Source organism: Pelophylax lessonae, assembly GCF_965119305.1.
Source record: "Pelophylax lessonae genome assembly, chromosome: 11".
Taxonomy (NCBI): domain Eukaryota; kingdom Metazoa; phylum Chordata; class Amphibia; order Anura; family Ranidae; genus Pelophylax; species Pelophylax lessonae.
This window is the reverse complement of record NC_138778.1, coordinates 180,999,342-181,012,781: the sequence shown is the minus strand read 5'-3', so window position 1 is coordinate 181,012,781 and position 13,440 is coordinate 180,999,342. Positions and strand designations below refer to the sequence as shown.

The 13,440-nt window shown below is 41.9% G+C and overlaps 1 protein-coding gene across 4 annotated transcripts in view; it reads left to right on the top strand.

Annotated features, from left to right (window-relative positions):
- Positions 1-13,440, top strand: part of ACE (angiotensin I converting enzyme) — a 76,426-nt gene that overhangs the window by 40,761 nt on the left and 22,225 nt on the right. For all 4 annotated transcript variants that reach the window (XM_082271455.1, XM_082271454.1, XM_082271456.1 and 1 more), the window contains exons 7-14: positions 977-1,074; positions 1,657-1,829; positions 2,859-3,082; positions 3,999-4,143; positions 6,417-6,515; positions 6,819-6,941; positions 9,688-9,899; positions 11,439-11,575. In XM_082271455.1, coding sequence (XP_082127581.1) covers positions 977-1,074; positions 1,657-1,829; positions 2,859-3,082; positions 3,999-4,143; positions 6,417-6,515; positions 6,819-6,941; positions 9,688-9,899; positions 11,439-11,575 — 1,211 coding nt within the window. The remainder of the gene's footprint in view (positions 1-976; positions 1,075-1,656; positions 1,830-2,858; positions 3,083-3,998; positions 4,144-6,416; positions 6,516-6,818; positions 6,942-9,687; positions 9,900-11,438; positions 11,576-13,440) is intronic.

Here is a 13,440-nt window from a genome sequence, read left to right as displayed (position 1 = left end):
GCAGATCTTATTTTATAAATTAAGCGCTTGTGGGGAACTGTATCAAACGCCTTAGCGAAATCCAAGTACACCACATCCACTGGTCTCCCCCTATCTAGCTCACTGCTCACCTCCTCGTAAAATGTTAATAGATTGGTTTGACAAGAACGCCCATTTGTAAACCCGTGCTGATTACTGCTGATGATGTTGTTGTCTTTAGCAAACTCTACGATATAGTCCCTTATCATCCCCTCCAGAAGTTTACATACTATTGATGTCAAACTGACAGGCCTATAATTTCCCGGGATATGCCTCTGGCCCTTTTTGAATATCGGAATCACGTTAGCTTTCTTCCAATCCCCTGGTACATCTCCTGTCCTAATACTGTCAGCAAAGATCAGGAACAGTGGTCTGGATATAGCCTTACTGAGTTCCTTGAGTACTCTCGGATGTACGCCATCCGGGCCTGGTGATTTGTTTGTGTTGAGTTTATCCAGCCTTTCCCTGATGTCACCCTCTGTTAGCCATAGTGGCAAGTCCTGTGTATTACTACTAACCAAACAGTCATGGTCAGTGTACCCCTCCGTTTCCTGTGTAAAGACTGACGAGAAAAAAGCATTCAGCACGGTTGCTTTTTCAGTGTCCTCTGTAACCATCCTCCCATCATTGTTAATTATGTGTGCAATATGCTCTGCCCTAGTTTTTTTGCTGTTGATATATTTAAAGAATTTCTTTGGGTTTTTTTTTACTATCCTCCGCTATTTGTCTCTCAAAGTTGATTTTAGCCATCTTGATTTCTTGTTTACTTTTCTTATTTGCCTCCTTGTATTGCTCGAGAGTCGATACTGTGCCTCTGATTTATACTTCTTGAAGGCCAATTTTTTTCCCCTAAAGTTTTTTGACGCTACGGTTTAGCCAGCCAGGTTTGGCTTTGTCTCTTCTAAATTTATTTACCCTAGACTGTTGTGTGTTGACTGACTAGTGTCACTTTCTACAGGTAATATGTGGTCACAAACTTGGAATAATATCTATGACATGATGATTCCCTTCCCTGACAAGACCAGTGTGGATGTAACCAACACTATGAGGGAAAAGGTAAACCAGCTAAGTGGTAATTTAATAAAGGGATTTCCAGTAGAGCAGCTATTCACGCAGGCTTGGTTAAATATGCGTGTGTGCTGTTCTACATGCCACAGGGTTAATTCTGTTGAGCTAGTTTTGTGAGTCGCACAGCTCTGGCACAATGCCACCACTATTTCCTGATTTGAGCATTACCAATATCTCATGTCGGCTCTGTGTAGTCAGGTTGCTCACTGGAAATCGGATTAGCATCATACCAGACACTGGATGAGCATCCTTTTGGCACAGGAAGTTTAACTCAGAAAATGGTGAGAATTACTCAAAATGTTCTCCTCCATCCCATCCCATCCCATCCCATCCCATCCCAATGGATTCTCTAGATGTATATAGCAATGTGCTCTCCTGAGGAAGAGACCAAACTTGTCTGCCCATAGCAGAGCCCTAACTGTCTCAGCTGTGGTAGTGGAGATCCTGCTGATTAGAAGCAAATTTAGAGTATCAAACCCTGCCTATATTTCAATATGGAACATGAAAAATAATAAACATTTTCTGCTATTTGCAGATAGAAATATGCAGTGACTTTTTCACTCTATGTAGGGCTGGAACGCCACCCACATGTTTGTGGTCTCAGAAGAATTCTTTACTTCTCTGGGTCTGTTGGAGATGCCACCAGAATTCTGGGAGAAGTCTATGCTGGAGAAGCCCACAGATGGTCGGGAAGTGGTGTGTCATGCCTCTGCATGGGACTTCTACAACAGGAAAGACTTCAGGTGAGTCAACACCTATAGGAGTGATTGTATATTCCAGACACTGCACTATGTTCCCTGCAGAAAACCAGGATGATTCTGTCATATTAGGCCATTGTGAAATAAGAGTCTTCAATAAATTATGATTTACTAAAGCTACGATCTGAATCTTTCCAGGAATCCATTTGGCTGCAATAAGTCTTTTTTTTTTTTTTTTTTTTTTTTTTTCACAAAAGTACACCCCTCACATTTTTGTAAATATTTTATTCTATCTTTTCATCTGACAACACTGAAAAAATGACACTTTGCTACAATGTAAAGTAGTGAGTGTACATCTTGTATAACCCCTAAGTCAAAATGTACAAATTAGTCCCATTTAGCCATTTTCCCTCCCCGTTGCCATGTGACTTGTTAGGGTTACAAGGTCTTAGACATTATTGGCTGTGTGTTGTTATTTTGAGGGGACAGCAAATGTACACTGTTCTACAAGCTGTACACTCACTACTTTACATCGTAGCAAAGGGTAATTTCTTCAGTGTTGTCACATGAAAAGATATGTTAAAATATTTACAAAAATTGTGAGATACGTGTGTGTGTGTGTGTGTGATAGAGAGAGAGGGAGAGATGTATAGATATATATTATAATATTGTCCTATTCTGTGGTGTGTGGGCTTTACTGTAAGCAAGCGTAATGTAGTGTAGTGGAGGCTGCAGACTTTAGTTATTGATTAGTGTATGGTGCTAGATTTCAGGTCAGTGGCTTTCCTGTTGCAACCATTGTAGGTAAATGTTGGTTGGCTAAATATAGTGATTGTGGCATTACCTGCTTTGAAAATACATATTTTATTCATTAGACTAGAATTACTATAGCATAGAACATCTGGGTCTATTTTACTTGTATACAGCAGTGATTTGTAAGGCTCCCCATGTACCAATAATTGTATGTGGAGGCTTGAATTGTATTGCTTTTTTTTTAGACTCTAGGTGCAACTAGGCATAATGAGATTTTGTATTAATGTAAATCACTGCAACAAACTTTTCTCCTGTCCAAAGAATCAAGCAGTGTACCACGGTTACCATGGAACAACTGTTCACCGTCCACCATGAGATGGGACATGTGGAGTATTACCTGCAATATAAAGACCAGCCAGTCTCATTCCGCCGAGGAGCTAATCCAGGTTTCCATGAAGCTATAGGAGATGTGCTATCTCTCTCCGTGTCCACCCCAGGACATCTGAAAACTATTGGCTTGCTCACTGATGTCACAGAAGATCCAGGTGAGTTTTTATCATAGCCTCCTAATGAAATGTGATTTCCACATTTACAGAGTAGGGAAAATAAATATATATTTTAGCTGATGATATGGTGTAGCCTGGACTGTAGCTACCAGGTGTGCATGGGGGGCCATTGGTTCCAGGGGTCTGGGCAGTACCGGGACAAGGTCATCCAGCGCCCAGGACAAAGATACCAAACTGCACCCCCCCTCCCCATTCATGATGTGTAAACTTGGGGGATCCTGTGCCCAGCAGTCAATTTCTTGTTAAAATCACTGCCGCTATCACTACCCCTGTCACCCTTGCAACAGAAGGAAGGTGCCCCCGTCCCTACAGTAAACCATTGCGTCAGGGCAAATAAACAAAACCGTAATTTTTTTTGTTTAACAGTCAGCAGCTACAAAAACTGTAGCTGCTCACATTGGCCTGTCCCAGGATCCAGTGATTTGCTCACCTGAGCTGTCCCTTCCCTCCATCTTCCGTCCTCCGCTTTGGTATCGCAACTTTGGGCACCTGGCTGTAATGGCTTGCAGCTTCAGACAGGTGGCCGCTGCACATTGTGAATGGTCTCAGTCTTCTGGGACCAGATGACTTGGGGGAGGAAGAAGGGGGAGGTCAATTGATACCCACCCCTCCCCCCACCTCAAAAAAAAAACGCAATGGGGGGAGGAGGCCTTAAAGCGGAACGTCCCCTTTTTAGAAACTTCCATTTTTTGTAATGTGCTTCTTTTAAAGAATGCAGCAACACATGACGCAACGAGACTGGTCCGCCGCATACATTACCTTCAGTGTTCTGTCTGATCTGCCCCTAAAAATGCTATACAAATATAGACCCTCCACAAGGTTATCAGAAATTTGTGTGTGTGTGTGTGTGTTGAGAGATATATATTTAAAACCTACTTTTATGCATTTTTCTTAGAGAGCGATATTAATTACCTCCTTAAGATGGCTTTGGAGAAGATTGCCTTCTTGCCCTTTGGCTACTTGATTGACCAGTGGAGATGGAATGTTTTTAATGGGCGAACCCCTCCCAGCCGATACAACTACGACTGGTGGAATCTCAGGTAGAGTTTGGTGGCAGCACAAGAAAAGTGGGCACAATTGCCCTGTTTGTGTTTGGGGGCGTGCTAAAAAACACTTGTACATCCCTGTGCGAGTAAACATGACCCTCTCGCGGGGTACATATCAAAACGCCCTGTGAACAAGGCCTCAGTCCAAAATTAAAACCTTAATCCCTCTACATTATATAATTGTAGCAAATTGAGTTTTCACTGTATTTACCCACTACCTGAATGAGGTGTTTTTTAGCACCCCGATACTGTTTTTTTTTTTAGAGCCGGCGGTCGGCTTTCCGGCGATAAAGACCGATGCGGCTTGGGAGCCGCTCGATCGTTACCCCAGCAAGCGGGAGACCCGAGCAACCAGTCGGCGAGTCCCCTGGCTGGTTGGACTCCCGATCAAAGCCAGATGTGGCTTTGATCGGGTCTTCGATGACGTAACCCAGCGGCGGCATTCATGACATCACGTCCAGGTTACTCGGCTGCTAAAGGCGCGGAATTTAAAAAGTGAATGTATTCAAAAATGCAGTTTTTGGCGTTTTGAATATATGGAAGTGTAGTGGAGGGGTCTTGGGTCTTTTAGACCCCTGATCCCGCCATAAAGAGTACCTGTCACTGCCTATTGCTGTCAAAAGGGATGTTTACATTGCTTGTGACAGCAATAAAAGTAATCAGATTTTTTTTTTTTTTTAAACCTGTGCTAAAATGTAAAAAAAATAAATAGGAAAAAACCTGTGCTAAAATAAAATAAAATAAGGGAAAAAAAATTATAGTCACTGTGAGCTCGCGCACGAAAGAAAACTTATACAGGAAGTCGCGCCGCAAATGAAATCGCTGTTCAAACCACACGTGAGGTATCGCCGCGATCGCCAGAGCGTAAGCAATAATTTATAAAAAAAGAGCTACACTCCAACTCTAAACTGGTAACCATTAAATTTTTTTTAAAGCGTCGCCTATGGAGACTTTTATTGACCGCAGTTTGTCGCCATTCCGCGGGTGTGCGCGATTTTAAACTGCAATATGTTGGGTATCTATTTACTCGGCGTGACATCTTTCACAATATACAAAAAAAAAAAAATGGGCTAACTTTACACTTTTTTTTTTTTTTTTTTTTTTTTTTTAAATGCAGTGAAATGTAATTTTTCGTAATGCTTCAAAAAAAAAAAAAATGGTGTTTTGAAACAACGCTGAGCAAATACCGCATGACAAAAAATATTGCAATGACCACCATTTTATTCTCCAGCATCTTTGCTAAAAAATTATATATATATATATATATATATATATATATATATATATATGTATGTGTATGTGTGTGTGTGTGTGTGTGTATATATTATGTTTGGGGGTTCCAAGTAGTTTTCTAGCAAAAAATACTGATTTTAACTTGTGAACAAAATGTGTCAAAAATGGGCTCAGTCCTTAAAGAGGAAGTAAACCCTCCTCTGACACTCCCTATAGGTAAGCCTATATTAAGGCTTACCTATAGGTACTGTAAATATCTCCTAAACATGCACAGTTTAGGAGATATTTACCTTAGATGTAGCCAGTGACGTCACTGGCGCATGCGCTCTGAAGGAACGGCCACTGGTGCCGTTTCTTCAAAGACCCGTGCCGTGACTGTCGGTTCCCGTGCGCGGGAGTGACGTCACCGCGGCTCCGGCCAATCAGATGGCCGGATGCCGCGATCCCGGAAGACGGGCGACTGGACATGTCACCCGTCATAGAGGTGAGTGGACGGCACGGCGGGGGCTCGTTCTAAAGTAAGTATTTCATAATGAGCTAGTATGCAATGCATACTAGCTCATTATGTCTTTCTCTTTCAGCTTGTAGAAAAAATAATAATAATTGAACTGAGTTTTCAACCTCTTTAAGTCTTATCAAATTGTATGATTCTGCAAGACATTAAATCAGATTGTTACATGTTTGACCACCATAAGGCCTTATACACACTAAAAGTGTCAAACCTACATTTTAAAGTACATTTCTATACACCCATAAATGCATGTAATGATTTTTCAGTGGTCCCATTTCCGCTGAGCATTTTTTTCCTGTTTTAGGTGCAGTCAGTTTAGCTGCGTTTAAAAAAGAATTCTGTACATCCATGATCTGATTGGACAATCTAAATACAGATAAACTCATGTAAATGTTGCCAATATCCTGAAGATGTAGGGATTTGGGAGATTTAAAGTGTTTTTTACATTCCAGCATTTTTGGAAAAGCTAAATGCGGAAAAGGAGTACAGATGTTTATATCTTTTTATGTTGTTGTGCATTTAGGACAAAGTATCAAGGTATCTGCCCTCCCGTGCCTAGAAATGATGTTGAATTTGATCCTGGTGCAAAATACCACATTCCAGGCAACACCCCATACATCAGGTAAGAACATGTTTCAGTGCTGGCCCAAATCATGCATGAAATAACCTGTACTGCAATCTCTACATCTCCTATGTGCAGATCTGTTCCCACTCTAAGCAAATTACATTTTAGATTGAAGCAAAACACATCCTAATATATTGAAGACACCGTTTTTTAAGTTTTTACAAAATGATATACCCTTTTCTTTTCTACATTAGCATCTAGACATTATCTGAAACATGCTACTCTAGAAATAAAAAGAACATGCATTCCTGTTTGGGACGATTGATGGTATTGATGCTAATCTTTGTTTTTGTATTTTAGATACTTTGTAAGTTTTGTACTGCAGTTCCAGTTTCACAAGGCACTATGCACAGCAGCCAAATACACAGGCCCCCTGCACAGATGTGATATTTACCGATCTAAAGAGGCAGGAGCACTCCTTGGGTGAGTATAGGAGGTTTATCATGAAAATAATCAAGCCTCCATTCTAATAGATTAGAATGGAACTACTGTTATTCTAACACTGGGCAGATCAGAGTGTGTGAATATCTTGGCTCACCTGTAGAAAGTAATTACGTTTTTTGCATGAAAGGTACAGAGCTGCCATTCGCCTGCTCAGCAGGGGATCGGCGAATCGATTCCCGGCTGAGAAAAACTGAGTCCGCCTGACTGATTCCCTGTGTGAAAGGGGCCTAAATAGAGGGAGGTTGCACAAAATGGCAGGAATCTCCAGTCCAACACAAGGGCACAATTAAAGCCCCATTACGTTAACTGCAAGGCATCAGCTGTAAAATACATAAAACTTAATTGATGGTAAAGTGTATGCAAAACTAATGAACGTCTCATATTTAAAAGTCTGGTGCATTATATAGGAGCTGAAAACTTGCAGCATTAGGTGAATACCTAATAGTAAAGAGAAGGTGACCAGCGCTATGGACTAAAGGTATATGAGGGGGGGGCAAATAAATAAAATAAAGGTGTAAGCTGCCACCAATCAACCCTTAAGTGCAAGGGTGAAAGTGCAATTTAATATTTGACGATTGGTATCGGCGCTACCTTGCAGTGTATGAAAGTGAAAAGCCGAAAATGTGGGTGAAAATAGTATTAGAGTGTCACCAAATATTTTGTGAGTGAACTCTTTAAGAAATTAATAAATAAATAAAAGAATAAATAGACAACCAGTGTGTTTATTAAATGTAACAAATATCAAATTAATAACTAATATAGTGATGCGTGTACATAATACATTGTATACAATAGTAATAAACATGAAAGAAAGGGGGGGGGGTTCCCACAACCACAAGTGTTTTATCAGGTATACACTTTCCTGATATATGTGCCACACATGTGATATAGAAGTAAATATGTGCTGCTGTATAGAGTCCAAGTTGGCCACTAGGTGGCATTTACAATACAACCTGTGCAGCGGTATGGGGGGGTCTCTTCTCCGTGGTGGGGGAGCAATTTCGAGCCGATGGTCTGGCGCCCTAAATGCTCACGAGAGAAGGCCCCATAGTGAATAGTTAATCCATACAATGACGGCAAAAAGGCGCAGTACACTCACTGTTTGGTTACGATGATCAGGATCAGAGTAAAAGTCAGTCCGCGCCGGGATGCTTCCGCGTTCCACGGACGACAACCGGAAGTGACGTTGAACGTACGAGACTCCGCCCTACGCGTTTCGTCAGAGGGACGTCAACTGGAGCGGCTCTCGTTGTGAGCATTTAGGGCGCCAGACCATCGGCTCAAAATTGCTCCCCCACCACGGAGAAGAGACCCCCCCATACCACTGCACAGGTTGTATTGTAAACGCCACCTAGTGGCCAACTTGGACTCTATACAGCAGCACATATTTACTTCTATATAATGTGTGGCACATATATCAGGAAAGTGTATACCTGATAAAACACTTGTGGTTGTGGGAACCCCCCCTTTCTTTCACGTTTATTACTATTGTATACAATGTATTATGTACACGCATCACTATATTAGTTATTAATTTGATATTTGTTACATTTAATAAACACACTGGTTGTTTGTTTATTCTTTTATTTATTTATTAATTTCTTAAATGGTTCACTCACAAAATATTTGACACTCTAATACTATTTTCACTTTCATACACTGCAAGGTAGCGCCGATACCAATCGTCACATATTAAATTAGGTGAATACCTGTTCTCAAAGTTCTTTCAAATTTGAAAATCACTTGGTATTTTGTGAATTTAAGCTTTTGTATAACCGTATTAGCCACAAATGAGATCTGTGTACAGACGCATGAAATTAGCACACAGTACAAGATGATACATTGATTATTTTTATGACCAGATAGCAAGGACAACTTGCCAAACATCTGTGGCAGTGTTGAATTGTAAGTCTGTTAACTTGCTGCACATTTTCACTGGAAAGTTGTACACTTGCAGAGCACTTGAAGCAAAGGTTCTAGTTGACACTTTTTCAATTTGTAGCAAAATTTTTTTGGCAAGTCTCTAACAAGAGCAGAGTTGCAGTGCTGAGTCTACAGCAAGAGCTCTGCAAGTCTACAGCATTAAAATTCAGCCACAGTAACCCCCACCTGTGGTGGGATGACTATTGCACAACATAACTGAACTAGAACTTGCAGAATGTTTGCAAAGTAAGTTCATCTGAGTCCCTATGATGGATATGTCCCTAGCTCACTTTGCTAGTTATACACAACACTCTGACAAATGATATGCTTGCCTACAATAAAACGTTAGATGGAATTCTATATAACTTTTACAATCCATGCCTATAGGACAAGTGAGGACAATTTCGCAAATACTGTTTATGGTTTGTTCTTTGTGTATATTGCATGATGTGTTGTACTGGGTTTTGTGTTTTTTTTTTTTTTTTTTTTCTGTATGTCTTTTTTTAAACATTTAACAATCCTATTTAAAAAAAAAAAAAAATCCATCTGGAGTCATGTGATAAGGATTTGCTGCAATTGTGCAGCAAACCTGTGAAGCCTGGCAAGTCTAGCAATAGCTTACCAAGTCATTTTCAAACTTGCAGCACCATTGCTTGCTATCTGGGAGGCTGTTTAAACCTTAGTATTTTACTGGTTTGAATCCCTCTCTATGCCCCTCTTCCTCTCTTCTGTTTTATTCTAATGCATCTGATAAATATGGTATTGCTTGTCGCTAATGAGGAATGCCACCTTCTCTTCCTAGCGATGTCCTTCGTGCAGGCTCTTCTCAGCCTTGGCAGGAGGTTCTAAGAAACATGACTGGATCAGACAAAATGGACGTTGGGCCTCTGATGGAATACTTTGAGCCAGTCACTAACTGGTTGAAAGAGCAGAATGCTAAAAATAATGAAACTCTGGGTTGGCCAGATTTTGCTTGGAGACCACCCTTGCCTGATGGATATCCTGGGGACATTGGTAAGCTCTCCGAGCCATACATTTTCCACTAAAAATTGTGTAATGAACAAATGTATTGTGTGAATGTACTCATCTGGGGGCTATGCATCGTTCACAATTATTTAGTGTAATGTAGTAAAAGAACAGTCCTGCAGTAAGCCTATTTATAAATGGATCACCAAGCATGAAGCTGAATTGAATAAGACTTTCTGCGCTACTAAAAGCAATGTCTCCATTTTTTTTATTTATTTTCTGGTTTAGCTCCATAACTTCTGTGTCACCTGCATGAACATTAGACAGCAAATCTGCAATGTGATGATGCTGATAAATGAGTAGGCAGTTGACACCTAAATTTACATCGCTGACATGCAAAATATTTTTGTAATGGCTTGACTATGCATTGTTGCTTGGCTATGCCGTGTAGCTAAAGTTTTTGAATTATAAAGAGTCTAAAAATGACAAGCCTGTGAGTGTATGCGTTGAGTTCATGCGCCCTGCACCAGTCCAGCGCATTTGTCGCATCACTCCCAGTGACAGAATGCACGAAAGACATGTTGTGTACTAGCGCAGACCTCATGTGTGCACATGGTTAACTCCTGCCCTCCCATACCAAGCAGCTAGACACCTGGGGTCTCTGTACAGTGGGTTCGGCCCCATACACTTTTGGGGGAACCGACCTCAAGGGAGGGAGCCTCGCTAGTGGAGGACCTGTCACCTACGCCAGGTACCACACTTTATTAGACTGGCTGCTGTTCTCTTCCCACCAGGTCTTGGTTACCCCTGGCAACTATTTTTCCTCACTCTCCTACCAAATTAACACTTTGTAGTGGTCTTCCATATCTCACGTGTTCTTCTGATACGCCGTGTACCACCATGTATCCCTTTCAATTACTTCAGACCGCACTTGAAACGGTTAACAAAGCTTTACTAAAACACTTGGAAACTGTGCAGTATAAACTGCAACACAGTCCCTCTGACTAACTAAATTGTGGCTGCCCAGGCATACCTGTACAGATATGCGTCCATAATTGGCAAAGTCCATTCCTGGTGAATCCCCTAAGGGTGGCAGAGGAAGGTTGCTTTGGGCTACATCCTTCATGGTGGTTGGGACCTTCCTGCTTCCCATGCAGTCCCATCCAGAGGCCCCCTTGAGCCTGGCCTTCCAAATATTTATATAGACTGAAAAGGAAGGCAGGACTCAAAAAGCCCAGGAAACCAGCACTGCAGAGCTTATCCCTTCCTTTCCCTGGGCAGCCTTATCTTGCTAGCTTACAACAACCTAATCCTATTAGGCACCTGCCTACAAGTGTACATATAACCCAATTACTATATCTTTTGGGGGTTTAAGTGAAAAGTGAAACCCACTAGAACACACAGTAGATGTATAAACTCAATGCAGATATGCTGTTGCTTTTGGGAAATGAACAAGTGCTAAAGTTGTAAAGTGATAAGACTTTCTCCATTGATATTGTGAGGCAAGGTCTACAATATATTTTAAATTATAATACTGTATATATGTTGGTATTTAAAAATATACATATGTTGTCTTTTGATTTCTAGAAAAAAATGCTAATGAAAGGCAGGCAGAGGATTTTTTAAGTGAATACAACCGTACAGCAGAACAGGTGTTGAATGATTATACAGAGGCATCATGGGCCTATAACACAAACATCACAGAACACAACAACAAAGTCATGGTAAGAAAGAGACACAAATTGTTGTTTTTTTATGTTAAACTGGCCAAAAAATTTACGTTTTATTGATAAGGTGGATTATCCTTGGCTATGCCAGAAACAGACACCCTTGCAGCTGGCCAAGGGGATAATTGGGCTGGGCAAGTGAAAACCTTGTTTTATAACTAATAGTTCCACCTGAGTTAAATTGGTACGGAGTACTGTCAGTCTGCTCCATCTCCTCCAGACAGTTGGCAAATGGGGTATAGAGAATGTTCAAAGGCAGAGGAGAAATGACTACAGTTGCACTTTTACCTTACCTTGCAAAGGGTCAGCAGCAAATATTGAGACTAAAGTCTGACTCTTTCTGTTCCTAACTCGTCCACTATTTCTTTATAACTAAAGGCAAAAAATATAGTTTTGGATGAAGCAGAAAGTGATTAGGTCGTGTTTTCCTTTTTGTCTGTGCCCACATTAGGGAAATTCACCATCTCGATTTTGTCCTGTTTACTTTTCTCACCGAAAGTAAAAGAAAATCCTTTATGGTTGTCACCAGAAGAATAGAGGGGGAAATGTCGCAATATGGGGACACTAGTTCTGGTGACAACCAGGGATTTCTTCACTTTTGGAGGGATTTCCTTATTTCCTTTCATTTCTGTTTTGGCTATGTGTCAGGAAGTCATTGGGATACAGATGGCAGTGGAAAAACACAGGAGTTTTAACCCTCACTTAGTCCATCTTTATCTGCCTTAGTGCTACTTTAGCTGTCCAACATATCCAAATGGGTATAACAAAATCAGGGGCGTAACTACAGGGGTTGCAGGGGGTGCAATTGCAACCGGGCCCCATGCTCCAGGGGGCCTTCACGGCTCCCCTGTACACCTGGGTAGGAGGGGCAGTGGGGGCAGGATGAAGAGAAATCACTGTCCTCCTTTTTTCCTCCTGTAGCTGCAGGAGGAAAATAGAGGAGATTGGTTATTCTGTATGCTGCCCCCCCCCCCCACTCCTCCCATCCAGTTCACTTGTGTTCTGCTGTCTTTGCAGGACTTGTGAAAGGGTCCCACTGCGGGACCGTAATAAAGGGCCAAGCTACGAGAGTAAAGGGTCCAAAGAGCAGTGGGAAGAGCCCCAGGCTTGAAGGAAAGGGCCCTGGCCAGGGGTCCGGGGGCCCTTTCTTGCACCGGGGCCCTGAAGGTTCTAGTTACGCCTCTGAACAAAATGTAGCCCTTTCCCCATAGGGCTTGCTGTATGATAACTTGTTGGGCCTCCTCTGATTACCAGCACACAGTCAGTTAGGGTACAGTTCACACATTCATCCTTACCCCCAATGGCTCGTTGCTCAATAAATAGTCCAGGGGTTTTGGTTTTTGGTGTTTATTTTGGAACTTGGATGGAAGAAGGGAATAGTGGGATACTCCAACTGGAACATTGTACATTTGATAAGGGCAACTTTCACTTGGCCTCACTAGGTTGCTTGTGAAAGCAGCTGCACTACTTGAACCATACTGCCACATGTATGGGAAGGGTCAAGTCTCCCTATCTCCCCCCCCTCTCCTTGGTGAACTATATTTTTGGGAAACTCTCTAGCATCCCCTTTAGTGACACCCATTCACTGACTCCTCTAGCTGCAGGGGTGGCCCCTTGACACAGATTTGTACTTGCTGTACTGCAGAATCAGATCCTCCAGTGTCTCCCCTTTCAGTCAGATTCATAGGATCTCTGGGTTCAGTTCCTCTCTAGCTCTCTCTAGGCCCTCAGGTTGACTACCTGAGGCTGCACGGCACCTCTACAGAGGAGGCAGCCGCCCCCTCCCTCCGGAACTCCACTATCCAGCCGAAAGACCCCAAGCACATGTGCTCTTGGCTTCTATGCAGGGCAGCATATCCCAG